The sequence below is a fragment of the Medicago sativa genome, chromosome 3 (genome assembly GCF_051527215.1).
Source record: "Medicago sativa cultivar Bolivia chromosome 3, Bolivia_mono, whole genome shotgun sequence".
Taxonomy (NCBI): Eukaryota; Viridiplantae; Streptophyta; class Magnoliopsida; order Fabales; family Fabaceae; genus Medicago; species Medicago sativa.
The window spans coordinates 78,347,671-78,372,246 of NC_140751.1; the positions used below are offsets into that span (position 1 = coordinate 78,347,671).

The following is a 24,576-nucleotide window of genomic DNA, read 5'->3' on the forward strand; positions in this document are numbered from 1 at the left end:
TAACGTAAAGCGAGACGATTAAAAGCGACAAAGCAGATTAACATGAATCAGAGATTTTACGTGAAATGACCAAAATGCCCCTGGAGGCTTAAAACGACTAAAAATGACTCAGATGAAATTTTAAAGTGTATTTTTAACAAGGGATTAAAGCAAGAGTTTATACAAGCGAATTAAAAGACTCAAAGACAATTTTTAGAATTTTAAACGGGGTTTAACACATGAAAAGACTAAAATGCCCCTAGGGGCAAAACTGACCCAAAATGACTCCAAATGCAATTTTTAAAATGGATTTTGACATAAAATTGAAATGAAGACTTATTCAAATCAAATGAAAAGACTCAAACAAATTTCTAAAAAGATCAAAAGAAGTTTTAACACATGAAATGACTAAAATGCCCCTAGGGGCTATACTGACTAAAAAATGACCTAACTGATATTTTTGAAATGAATTTTGACATGAGATTGAAACAAGGGCTTATACAAACCAATTTAAAAGACTCAAACAATTTTCAAAGATAAAAATGAATCGAATGCAGGAAATGACTAAAATACCCTTTTATGTGGATTTTGCAAATAACATTGAAATAAAATGCAGAGAAAGATGCAATTGATCATAGACATATCAAATGACTTATAATGCAAGAAAAGAAGAATTGAACAAGTATTTTTAGGTCCAAAATTAGGGTATAACAGCTGCCCCTATTTAAGTTTCTTTGTCCGGAGGGTCAAGAGACGAAGTCTTAGAATTGACGGGACGAAGATACTTAAATATTAACATTTGCACTGCTTTTGGGCATAAAAATACGCTTTCAGATTTTCAAAAACATGAATGCCATGCAACATTTTATTTATGAATGCAAGACAATCGAACCGGAATCTACGGGCTGTGTCACACCACCAAGGGATTTATAGACATCAAGGTAGAAAGAACGGGCAACAAATAGACAGGTACAAGCTGTTCTTCGGATCGAACTTGCCACTTGACCGAGAGATACAAACAAGAGATGGGTACAAGCTGTTCTTTGGATCGAACTTGCCACTTGACCGGAAACATAGACATATAGGCAGATACAAGCTGTTCTTTGGATCGAACTTGACACTTGATCGGAAACATAGACATATAGGCAGATACAAGCTGTTCTTTGGATCGAACTTGACACTTGATTGAAAATACAAACAGATAGACAGACACAAACTGTTCTTCGGATCGAACTGGCCGTTTGGCTGGAGCTATAGACAAAAAGGGTTGATACAAGCTGTTCTTTGGATCGAACTTGCTTGTTGGATTATCACCACGTCATACGGGAGAGTGCAGACTGTTCTCTTAGATCGAACTTGTCGTTTGACCGATAACAAAGCATAAGCTGGGTACAAACTGTTCTTCAGATTGAACTTGCCGTCTGACTGATAACAAAGCATAAGCTGGGTACAAACTGTTCTATCGAACTTGCCGTTTGACCGGAAACATAGACATATAAGCAGGTACAAGTGGTTCTTTTTGAATTGAACCTGGCACTTGACCAGTAACAAGATACAAATTGAGAGTCTGGTTTAACAAGATACCAATTGAGGGTAAGTTGTCATTGACCCGATTTGCAAATAGACATGACCATTTTTGTTGGCCCAAAAGTAAATTGACATTGATTTGAACTGAATTGACAGTTGAAATTGACATCAGCATTGACATTGACATTGGCATTGGCATTGACATTGACATTGACATAGACATTGACATTGGCATTGACATTGGCATTGGATATTGACATTGACATTGACATTGATATTGGCATTTGACATTAACATTGACATTGACATTGACATTGGCATTGGATATTGACATTGACATTGACATTGACATTGACATTGGCATTTGACATTAACATTGACATTGACATTGACATTGGCATTTGACATTAACATTGACATTGACATTGACATTGACATTGGCATTTGACATTAACATTGACATTGACATTGACATTGGCATTGGCATTTGACATTAACATTGACATTGACATTGACATTGGCATTTGACATTAACATTGACATTGACATTGGCATTGGCATTTGACATTAACATTGACATTGACATTGACATTGGCATTTGACATTAACATTGACATTGACATTGGCATTTGACATTGACATTGGATATTGACATTTGACATTAACATTGACATTTGACATTGACATTTGACAGCTGACATTGACATTAACATTTGACATTTGACATTGATATTAACATTTGACATTTGACATTGACATTAACATTGATATTGACATTGGGTATTGACATTGAATTTCGACAGCTGACAGTTGGATATGCAACATGTATGTATGATATAGCAAGATTATTGGATGTATGAGCACATAAAATGCATGATTATGCATGTATGAATGCTTGAAATGCATGATTGGTTGGCAATTTGGCAGAGAAATTTCACAAAGGCAGACAAGACATTGGAAGATTGGGCACGTAGTGGCTCGTGCTGCGACATATTCACAGGGGAAAACCTCTTCGGAGAGACCGTCGTTTGGGAGACATATCAAAACCATGGCTGAGGGCAGTAAACTTGTAGAGGGGACCCTTGGAAGGTTCTTGGATACAGGTCGCCGTTGCTAGGCGTGTCAGCGCTGGGTAAACATTGGATGTTCGCATCTGTGGTCAATGCTTTTAAATTCTTTTCATTCTTTTCATTTTTCAATCCCACTTTTGCCTGAACCGCCCTTTCGGGTTTTCGATTCACCGGGGAATAAATTCTTTTCATTGCCCCATTTTTGCCTGATTTGCCTTCATAGGTTGTCAATCAGCGGGGTGCTCATTTTTGCCTAAGCCGCCCTTGCGGGTTTTCAACTTAGCGAGCTTTTTATTTGTATTTTTTCATCATTTTCATTTTCATTCTGTTTTTTCATTCTTGCCATTGACCACAGATCATCCTGGGGAGTAACCTGCTTGTAACATGTATTGAAATAGACATTGATATTCATTCATTCATGTATGTTTCATTGAAATGTACCCTGTTGCTCAGGTTTGCTTTCAAAATAGACAGAAAAAATGTTTTTTTTTAATTTTCAAAAAATGTTTGTTTCAGACATTGCCATTATCAAATAGACAGAAAATATTTTGTATATGAAGCATTGAAAGTAGAAAGAAAATAGAATTTCAAACAACAGAAAGGCTCAAATTGATGTAGAAGAGTGAAAGTCAGCCAAGGGCACAACTTCACGGATTTACAAAGCTTGGAAAATGGTAATTTTATTGGTTGGTGATACATTGAACACGATGACCGCTACATTTCATAGAAACTTTGAATTCACAAGTACAGAAGCCTCTGATGAAGAAGATCATTGACAGTTGCAGGTGCCCCAAGGGGTGATGGTGATTTGCCAGATATAGTTACTTGTCTTTTATCAACCTCATTTTTGCATGAACCGCCCTTTCGGGTTTTCGGCTCATCGAGGCGCTCATTCTTGCCTGAGTTGCGTACAATCTCAGCGAGCTCTTTCATATTCATTTTTTTTGTCCCTAACTTTTGCCTGGATCGCCCTTTCGGGTTTTCGATCCACCGGGAAGCGCATTTTTGCCTAGGCCGCCCTTTCGGGTTTTCGACCTACCACGCTGTTCTTTTCTTTTTAGACAAAGTATTTCTTGACTATATCGGCATTAACAGGATTTGGGAGTTCAACACCATCCATGTGTGTGAGAATCAAAGCACCACCAGAGAAAGCCTTCTTGACAACATAAGGACCTTCATAGTTAGGTGTCCACTTGCCCCTTGGGTCGGGTTGCTGACTTATCCTTCTTTTCAATACAAGTTCGCCCTCCTTGAATTCCCGAGGTCGGACTTTCTTGTCAAAAGCATTCTTCATTCGTACTTGATACAACTGTCCATGAGTCATAGCATTCATACGTTTCTCTTCAATCAGATTCAATTGATCATACCGACTTTGACACCATTCAGCCTCAGTTAACTTTGCTTCCATGATCACTCGAAGAGATGGAATCTCCACTTCCAGAGGGAGAACTGCTTCCATACCATATACCAGAGAGAAAGGAGTTGCCCCGGTTGAGCTGCGTACCGTAGTACGGTAACCATGCAAGGCAAAAGGTAACATTTCATGCCAGTCTTTGTAAGTAGTGACCATCTTCTGAACAATCTTCTTGATGTTCTTGTTAGCGGCCTCAACTGCACCATTCATCTGAGGTCTATAAGGAGAAGAGTTGTGATGTTCAATTTTGAATTCTTCACATAAAGCTTGCATCATACTATTGTTCAGATTGGAACCATTGTCAGTGATGATCTTGTTGGGAACACCGTATCGACAGATGATGTTATTCTTGATAAACTTGACAACCACTTGCTTGGTCACATTGGCATAGGAGGCAGCTTCAACCCACTTGGTGAAATAGTCAATTGCCACTAGGATGAAACGATGTCCATTGGAAGCTTTCGGTTCAATTCTTCCGATCATGTCAATGCCCCACATAGAGAACGGCCATGGGGAAGAGATAACCTTGAGAGCGCGTGGAGGCACATGAATCTTGTCAGCATAAATTTGACATTTGTGGCATCTCTTGACATGTTTGTGGCAGTCACGTTCCATGGTTATCCAGTAATAGCCGGCTCTTAACAGTTTCCTTGACATGGTGTGGCCCGAGGCATGGGTCCCAAAGGTACCATCATGCATCAACTTCTCAGCTTCTTGTTTGTCAACACATCTCAACAAGACCATATCATAGTTCCTCTTGTATAGGATTTCTCCGTCCAGAAGGAATTTGCTAGCCCATCGTCTCAAAGTCTTTTTATCCCTGTTGGAAGCACCAGGTGGATATTCACGATTCTGCAAGAATTGTTTGATGTTATAATACCAAGGCTTTTTATCATTCACATCTCTATCAGCTTGATCTGGCATATTTTCAATAGTGAACACATGAGCGGGTCTATCAAGACGCTGCACTTTGATTACGGGCACATCATTCCAGTGATTCACACGAAACATGGAAGACAAAGTAGCGAGAGCATCAGCCATCTGGTTTTCATCCCGAGGGATGTGGTGCAGTTCAACCTTTGTAAAGTATGTCAATAGACGTCTTGCATAGTCACGGTAAGGGATCAGCTTCTCATGATGAGTCTCCCATTCACCCTTTATCTGATTGATAACAAGTGCAGAATCTCCATAGATGTCAAGGTGCTTAATTCTCAGATCGAGGGCTTCTTCAATGCCCAAGATGCATGCTTCATATTCAGCTATGTTGTTTGCGCAGTCAAAGGTTATTCGAGCGGTGAAAGGAATGTGGTGCCCCTGCGGAGTTACAATGATGGCCCCAATTCCTTTACCATAAACATTAACAGCACCATCAAACACCAATCCCCATTTGCTATTGGGATCTGGACCTTCATTAATCAGTGGCTCTTCACAGTCTTTTGCTTTCAGATACATAACTTCTTCATCAGGGAAATCAAACTTAATCGGCTGGTAATCATCAAGAGGCTGACAAGCAAGGTGCTCAGCAAGGACACTTCCTTTGATTGCTTTCTGAGCTTTGTACACAATATCATATTCGGACAATAACATTTGCCAACGTGCGATCTTTCCAGTAACAGCAGGCTTCTCAAAGATGTACTTGATTGGATCCATTCGGGATATCAACCAAGTTGTATGATTCACCATATAATGACGCAGGCGTTTGGCAGCCCAAGCTAAAGCACAACAAGTCTTTTCAAGCATTGTGTATCGAGTCTCACAGTCGATGAACTTCTTGCTCAGATAGTAGATGGCATGCTCTTTCTTACCAGTCTCATCTTGTTGACCGAGAACACAGCCCACTGAATCATCCAACACTGACAGATACATAATCAAAGGCCTTCCTTCCACTGGCGGGACAAGGATGGGTGGTTCTAACAGGTATTCTTTAATGCTATCAAAAGCTTCCTGGCATTCATCATTCCATACAACAGGCTGATTCTTTCTGAGCAATTTGAAGATGGGACCACAAGTAGTAGTCATGTGAGATATGAATCTTGAAATGTAATTCAGACGCCCGAGGAAACCTCTGACTTGCTTTTCAGTTTGAGGGGCCGGCATCTCTCTGATGGCTCGGACTTTGTCAGGATCAACTTCGATGCCTCTTTGGCTGACAATGAAGCCTAGCAACTTTCCAGATCTTACACCAAATGTGCATTTATTAGGATTCAATCGCAACTTGTACTTTCTCAATCTTTCAAACATCTTTTTCAAATACACAACATGCTGCTCTTCATCACTTGACTTCACAATCATATCATCGACATATACCTCAATCTCTTTGTGAATCATATCATGAAACAGAGTTGTCATACCTCTTTGATAGGTAGCACCAGCATTTATCAAGCCAAACGGCATCACTTTATAACAGAACGTTCCCCACGGAGTGATGAAGGACGTCTTTTCTCTATCTTCAGGAGACATTCGTATTTGATTATAACCAGAGAAACCATCCATAAAGGAGAACACCTTGGATTGAGCAGTACTGTCAACAAGCACATCAATATGAGGCAATGGGAAGTTATCTTTTGGACTGGCTTTGTTCAGATCTCTGTAATCAACACACATTCGAACTTTCCCATCTTTCTTTGGTACTGGTACGATGTTGGCAATCCACTCAGGGTATTCAGCTGTCATGAGGAAACCTGCATCAATTTGCTTTTGTACTTCAGCCTTGATCTTAAGAGCCATGTCTGGACGAGACCTTCTCAATTTCTGTTTGACAGGAGGACATTCAGGTCTTGTCGGTATCCGATGTTCCACAATCTGGGGATCTAGACCCGGCATATCTTCATAAGACCATGCAAAGACATCTGGATAGTCGTGGAGAAGCTGAGTAATCTTCCTTTTCACTTCTGGCTCAAGTGCAGCACCAATCTTGATCTCTCGCTTGTTTTCTTCGGTACCCAGGTTGATAAGCTCAATCTCTTCCTGGTGAGGCTGAATGGCTCTTCTTTCCTGCTCAAGCAGTCGAGTGATCTCATACGGTATCTCTTCATCATCATCCTCATCTTCAGCTTCATATACAGGGAATTCAAAATTTGGAGGAACCATAGGGTCACTGTGTTCAACGGGTTTATTATGGTTCAATCTGCATAATATGATTGGGATGATTTTAGAAAGAGTTTTTTCATGCAGATTTTTAAAATTAATAAGAAAATACAGATGTTTTGGTTTTTTCTGGTATTACCATTATTTCCAAGAAAAAAGGCACTAAAAAGTAAAAAACAAAGAGTCGTGAGAAAGACGACAACTTTTATTGATAACGGCAATGCCGAAACAAACACGCCCTTACAATGATATCACTCTCGCCTTGGGCAGAGCGAAAGGATTGTTATTTTGAAAACAAAAAAACATGAGCAACAAGACACATTACATGGAAGCATGCATGACTAAAGGAACATCAATGGCCTCCCAATTTCTCACAGTGCCTCCTGGTATAACAAATGCAGGCATGTAACCACCTTCAGCAGCATCTTTGGTAATAGCATTGATGAACCCAGCACTGTAGAAGGTTCCCTTTGAAACAGCAGATGTTGGGGAGAATCCAAGGCCCTCTTTACGTTTGTTTTCCAGAATCTGAATTACTTTGCCCCAGCCAGCAGCTTGCCCTTCTTGAACAGCCTTCTGGGCATCCTTTAGTGAAGCCATGCTAGTACCAGCCCTCCGGGGTTCTGTACCCTCAGCAGTCAAGCCAATCACACATACATCACTGGTAATCAAGTGCTTGTCATCCATCAGGCTCTGGATATCACCTTGCACAACACAACAGCCCATAGGATTCCGAAGACATTCCGGACAAGAAGCATGATCATGTTTGAACAGAGAAGCCTGGCAAAGTTTGACATGTAATGGCACCAAGGGAGTAACGACATTGCGGACATCCAACATGGGATCCTCTTGAGGAACGGGAACCCCTTCAAAGGCCTCAATCATATTAACAGCAGCATGGTTTGGAAGCGGGTTGTCAAGGACATGAGGAACACTATTCTCAAAAGTCAACCGTCCCTTTTCTATCAGATCCTTCACAATATACTTCAGAGCAAAGCAGCCTTCAACATCATGGCCTTGAGCACCCTGATGGAATTCACATGTTAGATCCTGACGGAACCTGGGAGGCAACGGATTAGGCGGAGGCTTGCCTGGCCTGGTGACACAGTGTCCCTTAGCTAGTAGGGTTGGGAGCAGCTCACCATACCGCATTGGTATTGTTGGAAAGGAAGGTTTGGGACGGGGACCCTGTTGTTGCTGCCGTTGCTGTTGAGCAGGAGGCTGTTGTTGTACTTGCTGAGGGATGGCATTGACGGGCATTGGTGGTTGACCCGGTGGCAGAGGATATTGCTGGTAGAATGGTGGGAAGAAAGGATGTTGAGAGTACTGCATGTATTGATAGGGCAGAGGTAGTTGTGTAGCAGCTGCAGACGGGTTACTAGACACCATCCCTACATCAGATTATTTCCTCTTATGATGCCCGTTACCGTACTTCTTCGGTGCACTGTTTGAAGATTCACCTTTCTCAAGGACAATAATACCATCTCAGACAGCCTCCTCTAGACGAGTTCCCATTGTGACCATATCAGAGAAGTTGTTTGGAGCAGAGACTATCATTCTCTCCTTATATTCCTTCTTCAGAGTCTTCAGGAATGTCTGTGTCAATTCTTCCTCATCGAGTCGGGGAGAAACACGGGCAGCTGCCCCTCTCCACCTCTGAGCGTATTCACGGAAGGTCTCATCTGGTTTCTGAGATAGGGCTTTGAGAGAGTCTCTGTTTGGCCTCAGACGGGTGTTGAACTCATATTGACCTTCGAAAGCAGCAGCGAGCTCCTCAAAAGTATGGATGTTATCTTTGCTCAGACTAGTGTACCAATCTGCTGCATCATCTGTCAAGCTACTCTGAAAGCAGTGGATCATCAGTGCATCATTGTCGGCGTAGTTAGCCATCTTTCGGACATACCGGATAACATGGTTGTGTGGGCAAGAAGTCCCATTATACTTGTCAAATTTTGGCTCTTTGAATTTCTTAGGAACCTCAAATCGGGATACCAAGCATAGATCACGAGCTTTAGCAGGAGCACCATTGTTTCCCCGGTTAGCCTTGACTTCACGGAGTTCCCCGGCCAACTCCTTCAACTGTCTTTTCATAGATTCCATTGCGGGATCTTGTCCGCGCGGAGTGTCAACATCAATCACTTGTTGCACAGTGTGTACAATAGGGTCAGTAACAACGGTGGTTACTTGAGGCATAGCAGTAGACACAGGAATCTGTCCTTGACCAGCAAAACCAGAGACACCAGCAGCAGTATTAGGAGAATAGAAAGGTGGGAGTCCATAAGGACGGCCGTTGGGCATAACAAAACGAGCATCAGTAGCCACAGTAGATAGTGGGATAGAGGGAATCACCTCAGCAGCGACTGGAATAGAAGTGGCTGGCTGTTCTTGTGAAGCCATCATAGCGGACATAGCGTCATGAGCCTTAGCCAAGTCTTCTTTCATAGCAGCCAATTCGGCACGGAGCTGAGCATTTTCCTCTTCAAAATTAGCCATCATCCTTCTCTTGTGAAATCTTGTCTGATGAATTCTATCTGGTTGGTAAACCTTACGAGCACGAGCCACCTTTCAGACTGCGGCGGAAGAACCAGGAGACAATGAGCACGGGAAGCCATTTGTGACCGATGAATGATGCATATGATGCATGATATGCAAATGCAAAAAGACTCTTTTTTTGTCAGAAGACTTGTCAAAGTGGTTGTGAACATCACGGAGAAACACGGTTTTATTTGAAGATCTTCAGCAAAACTAGAAGTTTAGTTGAGATGGTATCACTTGGTGTTCACATCCGTGATGTTCAAAAGATGACTTGTCTAAGTCCTCTGATAAATGCATGGGAAAAAGTTTATGCATGTATGCATGTATGCATGATTATGTTCAAGTTCGGAGAAAACATGGTGGGTTAAAGTTCAAAGTCGAGGAGTCATGGGTGGACACGGTGTCCGGTGAATCTAGGGCTTTAGGATATAGTAACCGGGTTCTAAAAGGTTCCCAAGTTGCAACCTCTCCGACGTATCTCACGGTGTCATGAGACAACACTCGCTCCATGATTATACGTGGAAGGTCTAACCTGAGTGTAGTATCGCGTGACGACTAAAACTCGAGACAACACTCGGTTTAGCCTCCGCACTACATCCTAGAAAATGGCCATGGATGGGTTTGGTTATCTACGGTTCATAGCGTCATAGAACAATTAGAAGTAAAGTGCCTAAACGCGACAACACGCGCCGACAACATCACCCCCAAAATGCCTCAGCTATGTGGGATTGATCGCATAATCCAAAACACGAGGCAACCCCCGGAATGAATTGTCGATTATATCCCTCCTAAATCCTAAGTTCACTCAGCCCGGGTGCAGGACTTTTGATATTCTCACCTCACACGTTTGCAAGAAATTAAACATTTATTCACATAGGAAAGCAAGTAAAAGAAATAAGTAAAAATACAAGCGCAAGCGTGGAAATAAAGACTAGGCGTAACTCTCGAATCTCCCCAGTGAAGTCGCCAGCTGTTTTATCTTGGTTTTCGGGTGTCAAACATTGATTACGTTTGAACCTTTTAAACCGGTGATATCTTATTTTTTCTTGGGAAGGGAAAAAGTAAGCAAAACCCTTGAGAATCGAGGTCCGGGAGTTGTTTTCGCTACGGGAAGGTGTTAGGCACCCATAACGACTATAGTATCCTATAGGAACCGTCTTTAATTTCTACGCGCGCGCTTTATTTTTAAATGCTATTTTGAAAGAAAATATTAAGCCTAAGAGTTTCTAAGTGGAGAATTGGAGGGAGAAGAATGTTTTTGGATTTTTATTTTATTTGAATTGAAGGAATTTTGTTCCTTGCCTACGTACCCGATTAAGGGATCAAATCCACCGTAGTTCTCTTCCAAAAATGTTTTTGTTTTTGTTGGTTGATTTTAAGTTTGAAAATTGGAATTTTGAAGAATGGGGATTGAGAGGCCTCAAGGGCATGAGGTTTAAGAAAAAGTGGGGTTTGATTAGTGATTTGCAAAAGAAGTCAAGTATGATTATTTTTCATTGAAATTTGATTAAGAAAATGAAAAGGAAAATTACAATGGGATTTTGGATCCCAAGGTTTATTAGAAAATGGTTTGAGTGATATTGTTCATATTTTTTTGGAAAATGATTTTTCTAAGTGTGAAGCCTAAACATTCATCTAAACATACAATCCTAAACATACATCTAGACATGCATATTCTAACTATATACCTAAAGTGGTGTGTGTGCATGTGTCGGTGCTTGTGTCGGTGTACATTATTAGAGTCCATTGTCCTTTACATCATTGGCCTAGATACATTCTATGGTCTTGCAAGAAATTAAAATTGCATAAAAGGTAAAGTACAAGAATTCCTAAATGTTACATTCTAAGTCTTTGCATGAAATTAAATTGTGAGGAAAATAAAGCTAAAAAAACACAAGATGGAAATGAAGGGGTTAGTGAACAAAAATGCATGAAATGATGGAAATGTTGCATAAAAGAAATGGTAGGAAAAAAACTAACAAAATGCACTAGAAATATATACAATCACATAGAGCTTTTTTGGAGAGTTCTTATAAGCACTTGAAATGGTAAAAAGCATAGAAACATAGAACATACAAGAGGCCAATTCACATAGAAATATAGAAGAAGGAAAATTGCATCAAGCACATATTTGGAGTATTTTTGAAGGGTGAAAATTAACACACAAAAGATCAAGAAGCATTAAACACATAAAGTTTCATATATACCTAAAGTCCATTAGAATACTAAAAAACAAGAGAGGAAAAAAAAAAATGGAAATCGAGTGCGAGAAACAACACATATCTTTTGAAAGGAAATTAACAAGCACATACATTCCAAAAGTTGAGCCCCAAGTACCAAAATTAGTCAAGAAAAAGTTCACAAAAGACTTAGAAGTTTTAACAAAATTTGCACAAGAATTAAACCACATTGAATTACCAAAACACAAAATATTTCTCACACAATTTTATCAAGATTAATATGCAAAATATATCAAGATTCGTCAAGAAAACACGAAGATAGTTGCACGAATTTTTTGGGATTTTATTACCAATTTTGAGGCAAACAGGGGGTGCGGTATGCATTGTAGGGGGTGATGAAAAGTAACCAGAAAACAAGCCAGAAACCAAGGAACTGGGCTCTGCTGGATCAGCCCAGGATCCATGGGTTATGGTTTGAATTACATGGGTTATGGGTCCAAGCTTTTGTATAGAATTATTTAGGTAGTAGAAAAAAACGTGAGATAGCTTACAGGAGCAATTTTCCTTCTATCAGGTAGCAAAACACCAGATGAACGGAGAAGAAGGTGTTGGAAAATCCGGTGAGTTAAAATTTACTCCGATTTCAAAAAAATTCGTGCATATTTCAGCCTCTTTTCCTCTCTTAAACTCAAATTTGGACTCAAAAACATCAAGGCATATCGCAAACATTATGGATCTAAGATTAACCGCAAGAATGAGATGAAATTTACCTCCTGAATACCTGTTTCAGTTCTGATCGGTGCGGATTTGAGTTCAAAAGAACGGTTGCGTTTGCTTGATTCACGATCTTTTTCCCTCTCTTACGATTCTGCTCGCTCTTCTCCTTTCGGTGCGATTGCCGTCTTGTGCTTCACGTATTCGAAACTTGAATCGGATTCTGTTCGGTTTCCTTTGTGACGGAGCTATCCTCAACTCTGCTTCAGTTCTGGATTCGAGCTTCTCCTCTTTGTTCTTGCTGTTGTTCTGGCTTTGTGCTACGCTTGCAAGGTACAGCCGTTGTTGTTGTTCGAACGCGCGAACGGTTTTGCGAAAATTTTGATGAAGGTTAGCGATGACGGAGTTTATGGGCTGTGACGGTGGTGATTACGGCGGTGTTGTGATCGAACCAAGGTGTTTGTGAGAATGCATAAGTGAAGAGTAGTGATGGTGAAGAGTAGTGATGTGAATTTTCTTGAGGTTGAAGACGATGATGAAGGTTTAGTTATGGAGGATTCAAGGTTGTGAAGTTTTTTGGGGTGGTTGAAGGTTAGTTAGGGTGGTTTAGGGTGGAGGAAGTTAGTTAGAGGTGAGAGAGAAAGTGGTTAGAGTTTGTTAGGGTGGAGGAAGTGGTGGAGGAAAGTTGTTATGGTGGAGGAAAAAAGAGGAAAAAAAGAAAATTGATTTTTGTGATTTTTTGTGTATTTGTGGAAATAATTAATGCAAAAAAAAAAAATGATTAGTTGAATGAACCTTGACCTATTTATAGGTGATGTGGAAATGCTTGGACCAATGGGAGTGGGACATGTGGCACTTGACTTGTAACAAACCTTGACTTTTGACTTAAAAAGGGATTAAAATGCAAATAACAAAAGTACGAGGACCAAAATGAAAATTAAAACTAAAATTGAATTGAAAAAGTAAATTGAAAATTAACGTAAAGCGAGACGATTAAAAGCGACAAAGCAGATTAACATGAATCAGAGATTTTACGTGAAATGACCAAAATGCCCCTGGAGGCTTAAAACGACTAAAAATGACTCAGATGAAATTTTAAAGTGTATTTTTAACAAGGGATTAAAGCAAGAGTTTATACAAGCGAATTAAAAGACTCAAAGACAATTTTTAGAATTTTAAACGGGGTTTAACACATGAAAAGACTAAAATGCCCCTAGGGGCAAAACTGACCCAAAATGACTCCAAATGCAATTTTTAAAATGGATTTTGACATAAAATTGAAATGAAGACTTATTCAAATCAAATGAAAAGACTCAAACAAATTTCTAAAAAGATCAAAAGAAGTTTTAACACATGAAATGACTAAAATGCCCCTAGGGGCTATACTGACTAAAAAATGACCTAACTGATATTTTTGAAATGAATTTTGACATGAGATTGAAACAAGGGCTTATACAAACCAATTTAAAAGACTCAAACAATTTTCAAAGATAAAAATGAATCGAATGCAGGAAATGACTAAAATACCCTTTTATGTGGATTTTGCAAATAACATTGAAATAAAATGCAGAGAAAGATGCAATTGATCATAGACATATCAAATAACTTATAATGCAAGAAAAGAAGAATTGAACAAGTATTTTTAGGTCCAAAATTAGGGTATAACAGTGTACAACTCATACGACTCATAATCATGGACGACTTCTTAAATTCCAACAACATAGACCGACTCATGCAACCTCAAGACACTAACAGTCGACAACAGAAAACAGCAGCAACATACAACAATTAACAACGCTTGAATGTGTTAACGTTCACATAAAGAATTAATTACATCAATATAAATATCATAAAACATCATTATAGCATTCATGCAGCAACACTTCTAGTTTCAGTCACCATAACAGACTTCTGGAGCATATGAAAGCATCCTAAACAGCTCTCTAACTTACTTCTAAAGTCATCTCAAGACTACACGTGCGAAAGGATCGCATCGGGACAATTTTGGGCAACTAACAGCCTAACTCGCAGTGGCGAGTAACTTCACTCGCAATGGCGAGCAAAGTGTGCATTCTGGGTGCCTACGTATTTACTCGCAGTGGCGAGTTATTCTGCTCGCAGTTGCGAGCTCACAGGTCACTCGCAGTTGCGAGTTGTGTTGCTCGCAGTTGCGAGTTCTGGGTTCTAGCTCGCAGATGCGAGTGTTCTTGCTCGCAGGTGCGAGCGATGAATGTCAGTACGGCCAGAAACCTAAAAATTCCAACTTTTCACTTAATCTCCTAATTCTAACCTCAATTTAACATCTAATTATCATCTTATGGCATAACTAAGTTCTGTACACTAATTTAGCATCAACCTAACATCTTTTCATGATTCAATCATCAAATTCGGTCTTAAACCTAATTCCCAATTCTCACCAAAACTTAACCTAATCATGCTAAATTCATCCTATAGAATCATACCCTTAATAGTAATGAAAATTAGTCTCACCCTTACCTTGTAATTGCAGAATCGATAGCCTCTCCCTCTGGTTCTCCTCTTCTGACTTTTTCTCCTTTTTCCCCCAAAAGCGTTTCACGTAAAACGTTTCCAACTTATGTCTGTCCTATTTATTTACCCTATTACTCATCTCACCTATAAACTTACTCTTTCCACCTCACAGCCCAACTTCTAATATTTTTATTTTATCTCTCATATCTTATTTTATTTAATAATAAAATAAGTCACACCAACATAACAACTTCACAACATCATATACTCCACATAATTTATTTATAAATCATATTATTCACACATATCAATCATATAAATCACTTAAATCATAAATCATATGAGCATATATTTATAATTATATTCTAAACTTCATCGAATTAATTAAATAATTAAGACAGGCGTTACACTTGAAATCATCAATAATTGACTTAGAACTAATATATGCAGTAATTTTCCTTTCAATATAAACTGACATGCTATCTGCTAGAAAGCTAAGTCCCATCTTGTTTCTCAACTTAGACTTGATAATTTTCATTACTGAAAAAGATCTTTCAGTTGTAACCTATGAAGCCTGGATACGGATACGGGTGCGAGTATGATACGATACGGGTACGCGGATACGCGAATTTTTTAAAATTTAGGATACTACGGCTAAGATACGTTAACAAAAATTTTATATTAAAACTTATATGTATGTAAAATACTTGAAGAAAATAAACATTGATTAAAAGAACTCAACACAAATTTTATCTAATGTTGATTAACTAATCACCTCTCTTGTTACCTTCGTCCACAATAAGTATAATTTTAAGTGATTCATCGAGAAACAATTCTAGTGAAGCATATCTAAAATTGAATCATATACATCTCTATTGAACGTTTACAACATTGTCTCACTTTTTTACTCTTCATCTTTTTCTAGGATACGTATCTGTGAAGTATCTTGTAAGTATCCTTGTGTATTTGCGAAGTATCATATATGTATCCGTTAAATTTTTTTTTTTTTAAAATTTAAATAATTAATTCTGATACTTCGTGGGTGCGTATCCAAAAGTATCCGAGTATCCAAAATAATTAATTATGATACTTCGGGTACGACTCCGTTTTGAAGTATCCGGCCTTCATAGGTTGTAACGGTAAAAACTGGAAGAGTCATAATAAGACGCAACAATCTATCAACAAACTTTCATGGATCAGCTAGAACACTCTTGTTCATATCCAGGACCGCGACATCTTAGTCTCCTTTCTTCCAACTTACCTCATGAAATATTTGGTGGGTAAGATCAAAGTAATAAATTTATTTTATTGAGATATTTATATTAAATAAAAAATTTAAACAATTAAAAATAACGAATATATTGTACCAAAAATAAACAACGAATATAAATATTGAAGTTGGTTTTGGACATTTTAACCTTCTACAAAAACTATTTTCGACTTTCGCACAAATATTTTTTAACGAAATGAATGTAAAACATGAAGGAAAAAAAATGCAAAATTATAGAATTGAATCTCTGTTTTTTTTTATTTATTTATGGGCGAGACTAACCATAATAAGGTTGCAGACTTGTTCAAAAAAGCGTTTGAAGCAATCTTCAAATTTTATTCCATATCTGTAATAAATTTTCATTTTCATTCACCAAGTCAACTCAACTCACCTCCATATCAATAACAACTTTTCAATTCAAACTTCCCATCTCTTTAGCCAATAATTCCCCACTTTGACAAATCAAACCCAAACCCAATTCTCATCTCCCAAACTTTTTTCAATGGAACATCAACCCAGATTCACCTCCTTCATTCCTCTCCCTTTATTCTTCACCTTACTGGCTTCAATTCCATTCCTAACAGATTCCAAATGCACAAAAGGCTGTCCACTTGCTTTAGCCAACTTTTATGTATCCCAAGGCTCCAACCTCACTTATATCTCAAGTAAGCTCCCTTATTACTTATAAACTTACAATAATACTCTCGTTGCCCGAGATTCAGCCCTTATCGCTTCGATTCGTTTAGGATAAAATCTAATAATATTTTTATTTTTCTAAATTCTTCAGGTATTATGAGATCGAATATTCAGACAAGACCAGAGGACATAGTTGAATACAGCCGCGAAATAATACCTAGTAAAGACAGTGTTCAAGCTGGTCAAAGACTCAACGTTCCATTCCCATGTGATTGTATTGACGGCGAGTTTCTCGGTCACAAGTTTAGCTACGATGTTCAATCGCGTGACACCTACGAAACTGTTGCTACAAATAATTATGCTAACTTAACAAATGTTGAATGGTTGAGGAGGTTTAATACTTATCCACCGAATGATATTCCTGATACTGGAACGTTGAATGTTACTGTTAATTGTTCTTGTGGGGATAGTGATGTTGGGAATTATGCGTTGTTTGTTACTTATCCGCTTAGGCCAGGTGAGACTTTGGGGTCTGTGGCGAATTCGAGTAAAGTTGATTCGTTGTTGTTGCAGAGGTATAATCCTGGTGTCAATTTTAATCAAGGGAGTGGCATTGTTTTTGTTCCAGGAAAAGGTTTGTTATTTTAATCAAGTATATTTGTCTACTTGCTGCTGAAAATAGTAACTCATACTGTTGAATCGATTTATTTGAGCTTATCTAATGGCATAAGCATTGCTTATACTGTTTGCAAGAACCTATAAAAACAACTTATGACATGGCCATCAGCTTATGACACGTGCATAAGTTGTTTTCAACTTATATCTATATGCTCTACAGAGTATTTTATGAAAGCAACTCATAGCTTACGTGAAAACAATTAGACTTTATTTTATCTTTTGTTATAGAATAACTTATACATAAACACTTATGATACGATCATACGACTGATGAAATGTCCATCGGTTCATGACATGTGCATAAATTGTTTTCAGCTTATCTACTGGCATAAACTTTTTTTAGTGTGATTAGGAGAACTAGCTTATGATACGACTTATGAAATGTCCATCGATTCATGACATGTGCATAAATTGTTTTCAGCTTATTTCTATTAACTCTTAGGATAGCTTATGAAAGAAGTTTATAGTTTATATGAAAACAATTTGATTTAATTTTATGCACTTATATGATAATGAATTTTGACCTCTAATAGAAACAGTGTTATGATCTATTAATGAATTTTCACCACTAATAGAAATAGCTACTTGTAGAAGACATGATAAAAGTTGTCGAGAATCACCTAAAATGAACAAGGTCCGTCCTTTCTTTGCATTATCACACACTCAGGGCCAGGGGACTCGATTGGTTCTTGACAGGGTAAACCATTGAGCAAGCGATTACATTTTGCAACAGAAATGGGGACCTAGTCTGGTATATATAGTAATGTAACCCTAAGCATCTCCCATCATGGGCCTAAGGTTATGGCCTACACTGTTGTCGACCTAGATTAGAATCAGGCGTCTAAAGTCCACAATTAATTGGATCATAACATTTGTCTGTTTTTGGAAAACTGAAAACCGCAATTAATTGTAGTTCACAGGAATTGTTAAGAAAAATTGTAACAATGGCTTACTGACAAAGATCACGTGTATCTTTAGCTACATCATTAAGTATTTTCTTATGTATTACAAAATTCAATATAAGCATCTTATTTTGTTCTTTCACTTGTTTTTTCTTCCAGATCAGAATGGTAGCTTTGTGTTTTTGAGTTCCAGGTAAATTTTGTTCCTCTACTTCATATGCAATCTGTGCTCATATGGTTGCGTTAATTTTCACTTGTTAATAAGTTTACTGAAACTCGTGACTGTGTTTTTTATTCTCTTATGCAGTTCAGGTGATTTGGCTTTCTCTCTTACCAAAAAATTGGTTTTAATGCACGTGGTCAGCATCTACTAAAGGTAGAAGAAAAATGCTACTTTGAACTCATATTTTGCTTCTACATAAACAGGTCTTGGTGGTGGGGCTATTGGTGGAATAGCTGTTGGAATAGTGGTTGTTCTTCTGTTAGTGGCAGCTGCTATATATTTTGGATACTTCCGGAAGAAGAAGTTACAAAAGGAGGAACTTTTTTCGCGAGATTCCACTGCACTCTTTTCTCAAGATGGGAAAGGTATGGTTATTTCTACTTGTATTCCTTCCAAAACCTTCCTTCTCCTGCCTTTACTGGAGTTGGCAGTAAATATTCAGTACCTCTAGCTCTTACATCTTCTGAAAAATTAAATTATAACTCATGATTTGTCGCTTTTCAGATGAAAATTCTCATGGTGCTGCAAACGTAACACAAAGGCCTGGTGTGATGACCGGCATAACAGTCGACAAATCAGTTGAATTCTCATATGATGAACTAGCAGCTGCCTCAGATAACTTTAGTATGGCTAATAAAATTGGTCAAGGAGGTTTTGGCTCTGTCTACTATGCAGAGCTGAGGGGAGAGGTGAGTAATGACATTTATTAGAAGTATTTTATTCGGAAAAATGTCATTCTGATACTTGTTTTAGGAGTTTATCAATGTTTTAATCATCAAGGTTTAGTATTTGGTGGATCATTAGTTGAACGAAAACAAGTTGAAATAGAAGATTATAGTAAGAGTGTATGGGTATGATGTGTATCAGATATAGTTAATAAGCTATTATCATGTAACACGACTGAAATATGACTGGAAAAAAAGGAGACACAGAAAACCCTGATAATTCACGTCACAATTGGGGTCAGTAAATTTTGCCATATTGGGATTGAAGATGAAGATATATGCTCTATGATATGTATGAGTGGATGTGCGAAAATGATATCATCCTTCCAAACATCAATATGTTAACATCATTTTTAACTTGTTTGCGACACACTATTGTGGAAACCAAGTTAAAAAGTACTTGTGAGAAGGGATTGCGAGTTGCTTCAAAATGGTTTCCCAATGAAGAATTAGGATTCTTCAACAACCAAACTAGATAAGAGGAAATGATGGCAATATTTGAACAGTTCGATTGATAACTTTCCTTTCATTTTACGTTTTACGGTGAAAGTGTATCCTTGATTTCTTGAAAATTGAGACTGTTGCATAATATTTACCATGATTTTCTGCTGTTTGAATTGCTGCAGAATGCAGTTTGGTTGTTAAACACACATACACACCACAATATTGTTTTACATAATTCTACACTGATGAGTCTCACTATATTTGTTCTAAAAAGCCACTCAAATTCTGTTCTTTTTAAAACTCATACTCACATTATATAACCCAATAATTTTGCTGATGCAGAAAGCTGCAATCAAGAAGATGGATATGCAAGCAACGAAGGAATTTCTCGCTGAATTGAAAGTCTTGACACGTGTTCATCATCTTAACTTGGTACTAATCCTTTTATACAAGTATTTATTAGTATTAATTTTGTCCACTGTTGAATTTAAGCCATACAGGTAAGATTTATTCCAAGAGAACTTTGGGTAATTTCATTGATTGGATCTAGCTGGGGTAAATATAGTAAAATCTCGCTTTGTGTGATTTGAATACTTGTGAGGAAGATTTGTAGAAGCTCTGGTAGTTACAGTAGACAACTATATGTGGGATTTATATTTAAACGATTTCTCATTAGAAATGATTAACAATATTATGGCGACGTTTGATCCATATAGTTGACTTTACTTAATGGGAAAAGGCTTTAGTTGCTGCAATGATGGGAGCATTAGCTTGGGTATAGACTCAGTAATCTCAAGACTTTAGAGTAAAAGAAAGACAACCTGGTGCTATAAAGCTCCTAACACGGTGGGGTTGTTGGTAGTCATTGTGGATTTATTGCAAGCAGCCTTACCTTATTTGCAAGAATTTGATTTCACGAAAGGTGCAGCCTCCTATCAAACAAACCGATCAAGATTTATAAAAAAAAGCATGGAAACCGTTGCTAATCTAAGTCATAGGGATTTATATTCATCAATTTCTGGAAGGAAAAATTAGTATTGTACAAGTGTTTATCTAATCCTTTCCAGAAATTATAAGGGATTTATAGTCATGAAAGGAGAATTATCCTTTCCAGAAATTATAGGGATAAAAAATTTAGCTAATCCTTTTCTTTTTTCATAGAGTAACTTTTTAAGTTATCAGCTTCTGACTTATATTGATGGGAGATCTTTTGTCACGTGCTTGGTGATTACTAGTTTACTACTGTATGTTGTGTTTATAATACAATGCATATAAACACGCTTGACATTTAACATATACTGCAATCATTCCATATCTATTGATGTTATAGTATTTTAAAAGCTGTTTAAAAACTTTTTGATGTTTTAGAAATCGAAGACTCATTTAATGGTATTTTTCAAACATACCCTATTTGGTTTAACAATATTAAAATAAAGAGAATTAATAACTGTCTACTAATGATACACAATTGTCCATGAATTTAAAAATAAATAAATTGGGAAAGGTGGAAACTTTTATTAACTAATGGTCATTTTACAACCGTCCCTGAGGGGATCCTTGAGGTTACAAGGCTAAGCTCTTACCACTAAGCTAGCACCTCAATTGTCCTTGAATTAAATTTGGGTATTTTAATCTAAATATTTAACAGTTAGGCTATGCTTGGGTGTTGGGTTTTGGAGAAAAATGGAGGGGAAGACCTATTCTTATTTAACAGTTATCATATGATCATTTATCATGCCATTCCTTCAACTTTTTAAAAATTCCAAATATATATCAAGCTATAGATAGACTTAGGCCCTCCTAAACATACCCTCAATGATATCTTAATCTATGAGCCTCTATGATAAGGGTTCTACCTTAAACAGCAAAAGAAAATGAAAGGAAGGATACATAAATTCTTACACCTTATTTTGTATAATGTCTTATACTCTTAACAACCATGCAGGTGCGGTTGATTGGATATAGTATTGAGGGCTCTCTTTTCCTTGTCTATGAATACATTGAGAATGGAAACTTGAGTCAGCATTTGCGTGGTTCAGGTTAGATCAGATTATACTTTAGATTTTATTTTCCTATGATGTATTTTGGTTGTCTTGCGGTAAATAGTATAGTGATGATTTTTCCAGGTAGAGATCCACTGCCATGGGCTACACGTGTGCAAATTGCTTTGGATTCTGCCAGAGGTCTTGAATATATCCATGAGCATACAGTGCCTGTATATATTCATCGTGACATAAAGCCAGCAAATATATTGATAGACAAAAACTTCCGGGGAAAGGTTGATTGTATTTTGAGATTCTATCTGAATATTTATTATTTGGATTACTATGAAAGCTCATAAAATGTTCATATTTGTAGGTTGCTGATTTTGGATTGACCAAACTGACGGAAGTTGGAAGCTCGTCGCTTCCCACTGGTCGTCTTGTTGGTACATTTGGATACATGCCACCGGAGTACGGTTTACTGAACATTTACTCTTTTTTTTTTCCCAAGTTCATATGATATCTTTTTCTTTTATTAATAAGAGTGAACGTGGCCATTACAATTAAAAAATATGTTCTTAGCAGGTTATTATACAAGAAAAGAAAATTACATACTTGTGACTAAGGTCTGTTTGGATAAATAGTTTAAATAAGCGCTTATAGCATACGAGCTTATCATTTAAGTTCTTATGTATAAGCTATTTATGCAACAAAGATAAAATAAACTCAAATTGTTTTCTTATAAGCTATCTTGTAGATTTCATGGAAATAAGCTAAAAACAGCTTATGGACATGTCTTAAGTTGTTTCCAAAAGCTCTCTCCAACATTCTCACAAGTGCTTTTTTGTTTACTAGATAAGCTCAAATAAGCCAATCCAACACAGACCCTAAGTTTGCTACACTTGTTTAGAAATGCAGTAGTTGTTCTGAAAACTTTTACCGGATAGTGTATACCTATACAGTGATCAAAATTTTATAGTAATACGTTTTTTGCTTCCCTTCCTTGATGAAGTTGATGAATGCATGTCAAGCCTCCAACAAGCACTTTCTAGAAGATCCTCTTTTCAAGTAGAATATATTGAATTAAAATCATAAAATTGATTTTTGGTGCATATTGTTTAGTGACTGATCAAATCTTTTGGCCTGTTCTATTGATTGGGGTATAAAACTTTAGGCTCTAGAAAGTGCTCATAGTTTTGTTTTTTTATTTTCCTCTGAATAAATTGTATGTCTAAGATTTGCTTGCATTGCATTCTGGTTAATGAGAAGTTCACATTTTTGTGCATATGGATTTGTTTAGTGATTGCGATGGTTATATGTGAAGGTATGCTCAATATGGAGACGTTTCTCCCAAAGTAGATGTTTATGCCTTCGGAGTTGTTCTTTATGAACTTATTTCGGCAAAGGAAGCAATTGTCAAGTCAAGCGAATCTGTTGCAGACTCAAAGGGACTTGTTGGTTTGGTCGGTCTTGATTTCACAACTAAATTTACTATAAAACCTTTCCTCATCAGCCTAAATTTTGGTATTAATTTCTTTTCATTTGTACTATGCAATGCAGTTTGAAGGAGTTCTTAGTCAGCCTGATCCTACAGAAGATCTTCGTAAAATTGTGGATCCAAGGCTTGGGGATAACTACCCTGTTGATTCAGTTCGCAAGGTGAGAACATTTATTAATAAACCCCTTTTGTATTTATGATTTCAATAATGTTAAACCTATTGTCATTCTCACTGTTTTTGCTTGCAGATGGCTCAACTAGCCAAAGCGTGTACACAGGAAAATCCTCAACTGCGTCCGAGTATGAGATCCATTGTAGTTGCTCTTATGACACTTTCTTCAACTACAGACGATTGGGATGTTGGTTCCTTTTACGAAAATCAAAATCTTGTGAATCTTATGTCAGGAAGATAGGATTATACCAAAGCATATATTTTGTACATTTACCACGTTTGGAGTCAGTTTCTGCAATCTCAGCAACTGTTGAAGCAAATGATGTTTATAAAATGGATTTAGCCAATAGGAATTTGTACATTTTACTATGTATTCATTAGAAAGAGTGGATTGATCAACAATTTTATCATTATTTACCATCAATGCACACATTGTATTAGTCCATTGAGACATGCATCTGTTTCTGCCTAGGTGCATTAATCCCTGTAAGTTTGTATAATAAAAATCTTATTTGAGGCCTCTTTGGTTATATTTGTAATTATAGCTAATTAGATATGCATATTTCATAATTTGATTGCAGTTGTATAGAAATCTGAACCCAATTTGACAAACCAATTTGAAGAGCAGTTGAATTTAAACATAGCACCTGAGTCTTGGGATTTGTACTGTGTAGTCATGCATTGTGATTGCACACATTGAACCTCATATGGATTGATTTCAATGGAGGTTTTGATTTTTTATTTTTAATATAAAATGTCAAAAGTCCCACTCCTACTCCTGGTAGTAGATGTTAATGTTGTAAGTCCTCGTGAGCTTAGCTCAGTTGGTTTGGACAATGCATAATATATGCAAGGTCCAGGGTTCAAACCCCGGCCTTTACCAAAAAAAAAAAGATGTTAATGTTGTAAATTTTGAGTAAATATTTCAAAAGTCTCGTAACTTTAGTTGAGAAATATGGAAAAATATTTTAGTAGATTATTGTTATTTATTTATTTTATTTACGATTTATCATAAAATTTGACTTGGTCTTGGTCATTTTGTTCACATGT

At 37.4% G+C, this 24,576-nt stretch overlaps 1 protein-coding gene across 1 annotated transcript; it reads left to right on the forward strand.

The window, feature by feature from the left end:
- The first annotated feature begins 16,694 nt into the window (after positions 1–16,694).
- Positions 16,695–24,056, forward strand: CERK1 (chitin elicitor receptor kinase 1). Its single transcript, XM_085754224.1, has 13 exons — positions 16,695–16,931; positions 17,054–17,536; positions 18,642–18,675; positions 18,790–18,845; positions 18,909–19,070; positions 19,210–19,394; positions 20,217–20,306; positions 21,820–21,913; positions 22,001–22,152; positions 22,233–22,327; positions 23,181–23,319; positions 23,417–23,515; positions 23,603–24,056. Exons 1-13 carry the CDS (start codon positions 16,769–16,771, stop codon positions 23,765–23,767), a joined length of 1,917 nt encoding a protein of 638 aa, XP_085610350.1. The 5' UTR covers positions 16,695–16,768; the 3' UTR covers positions 23,768–24,056.
- Positions 24,057–24,576: the final 520 nt, after the last annotated feature.

What these genes read in the sequence shown, in the direction of transcription:
- CERK1 (XM_085754224.1), top strand. Translation starts at nt 16,769, where the DNA reads ATGGAACATCAACCCAGATTCACCTCCTTCATTCCTCTCCCTTTATTC. An exon ending in CTTTTCTCAAGATGGGAAAG is followed by an intron (nt 19,071 to 19,209) that starts GTATGGTTATTT and finishes GTCGCTTTTCAG; the next exon opens with ATGAAAATTCTCATGGTGCT. An exon ending in CTGTTGATTCAGTTCGCAAG is followed by an intron (nt 23,516 to 23,602) that starts GTGAGAACATTT and finishes TTTTGCTTGCAG; the next exon opens with ATGGCTCAACTAGCCAAAGC.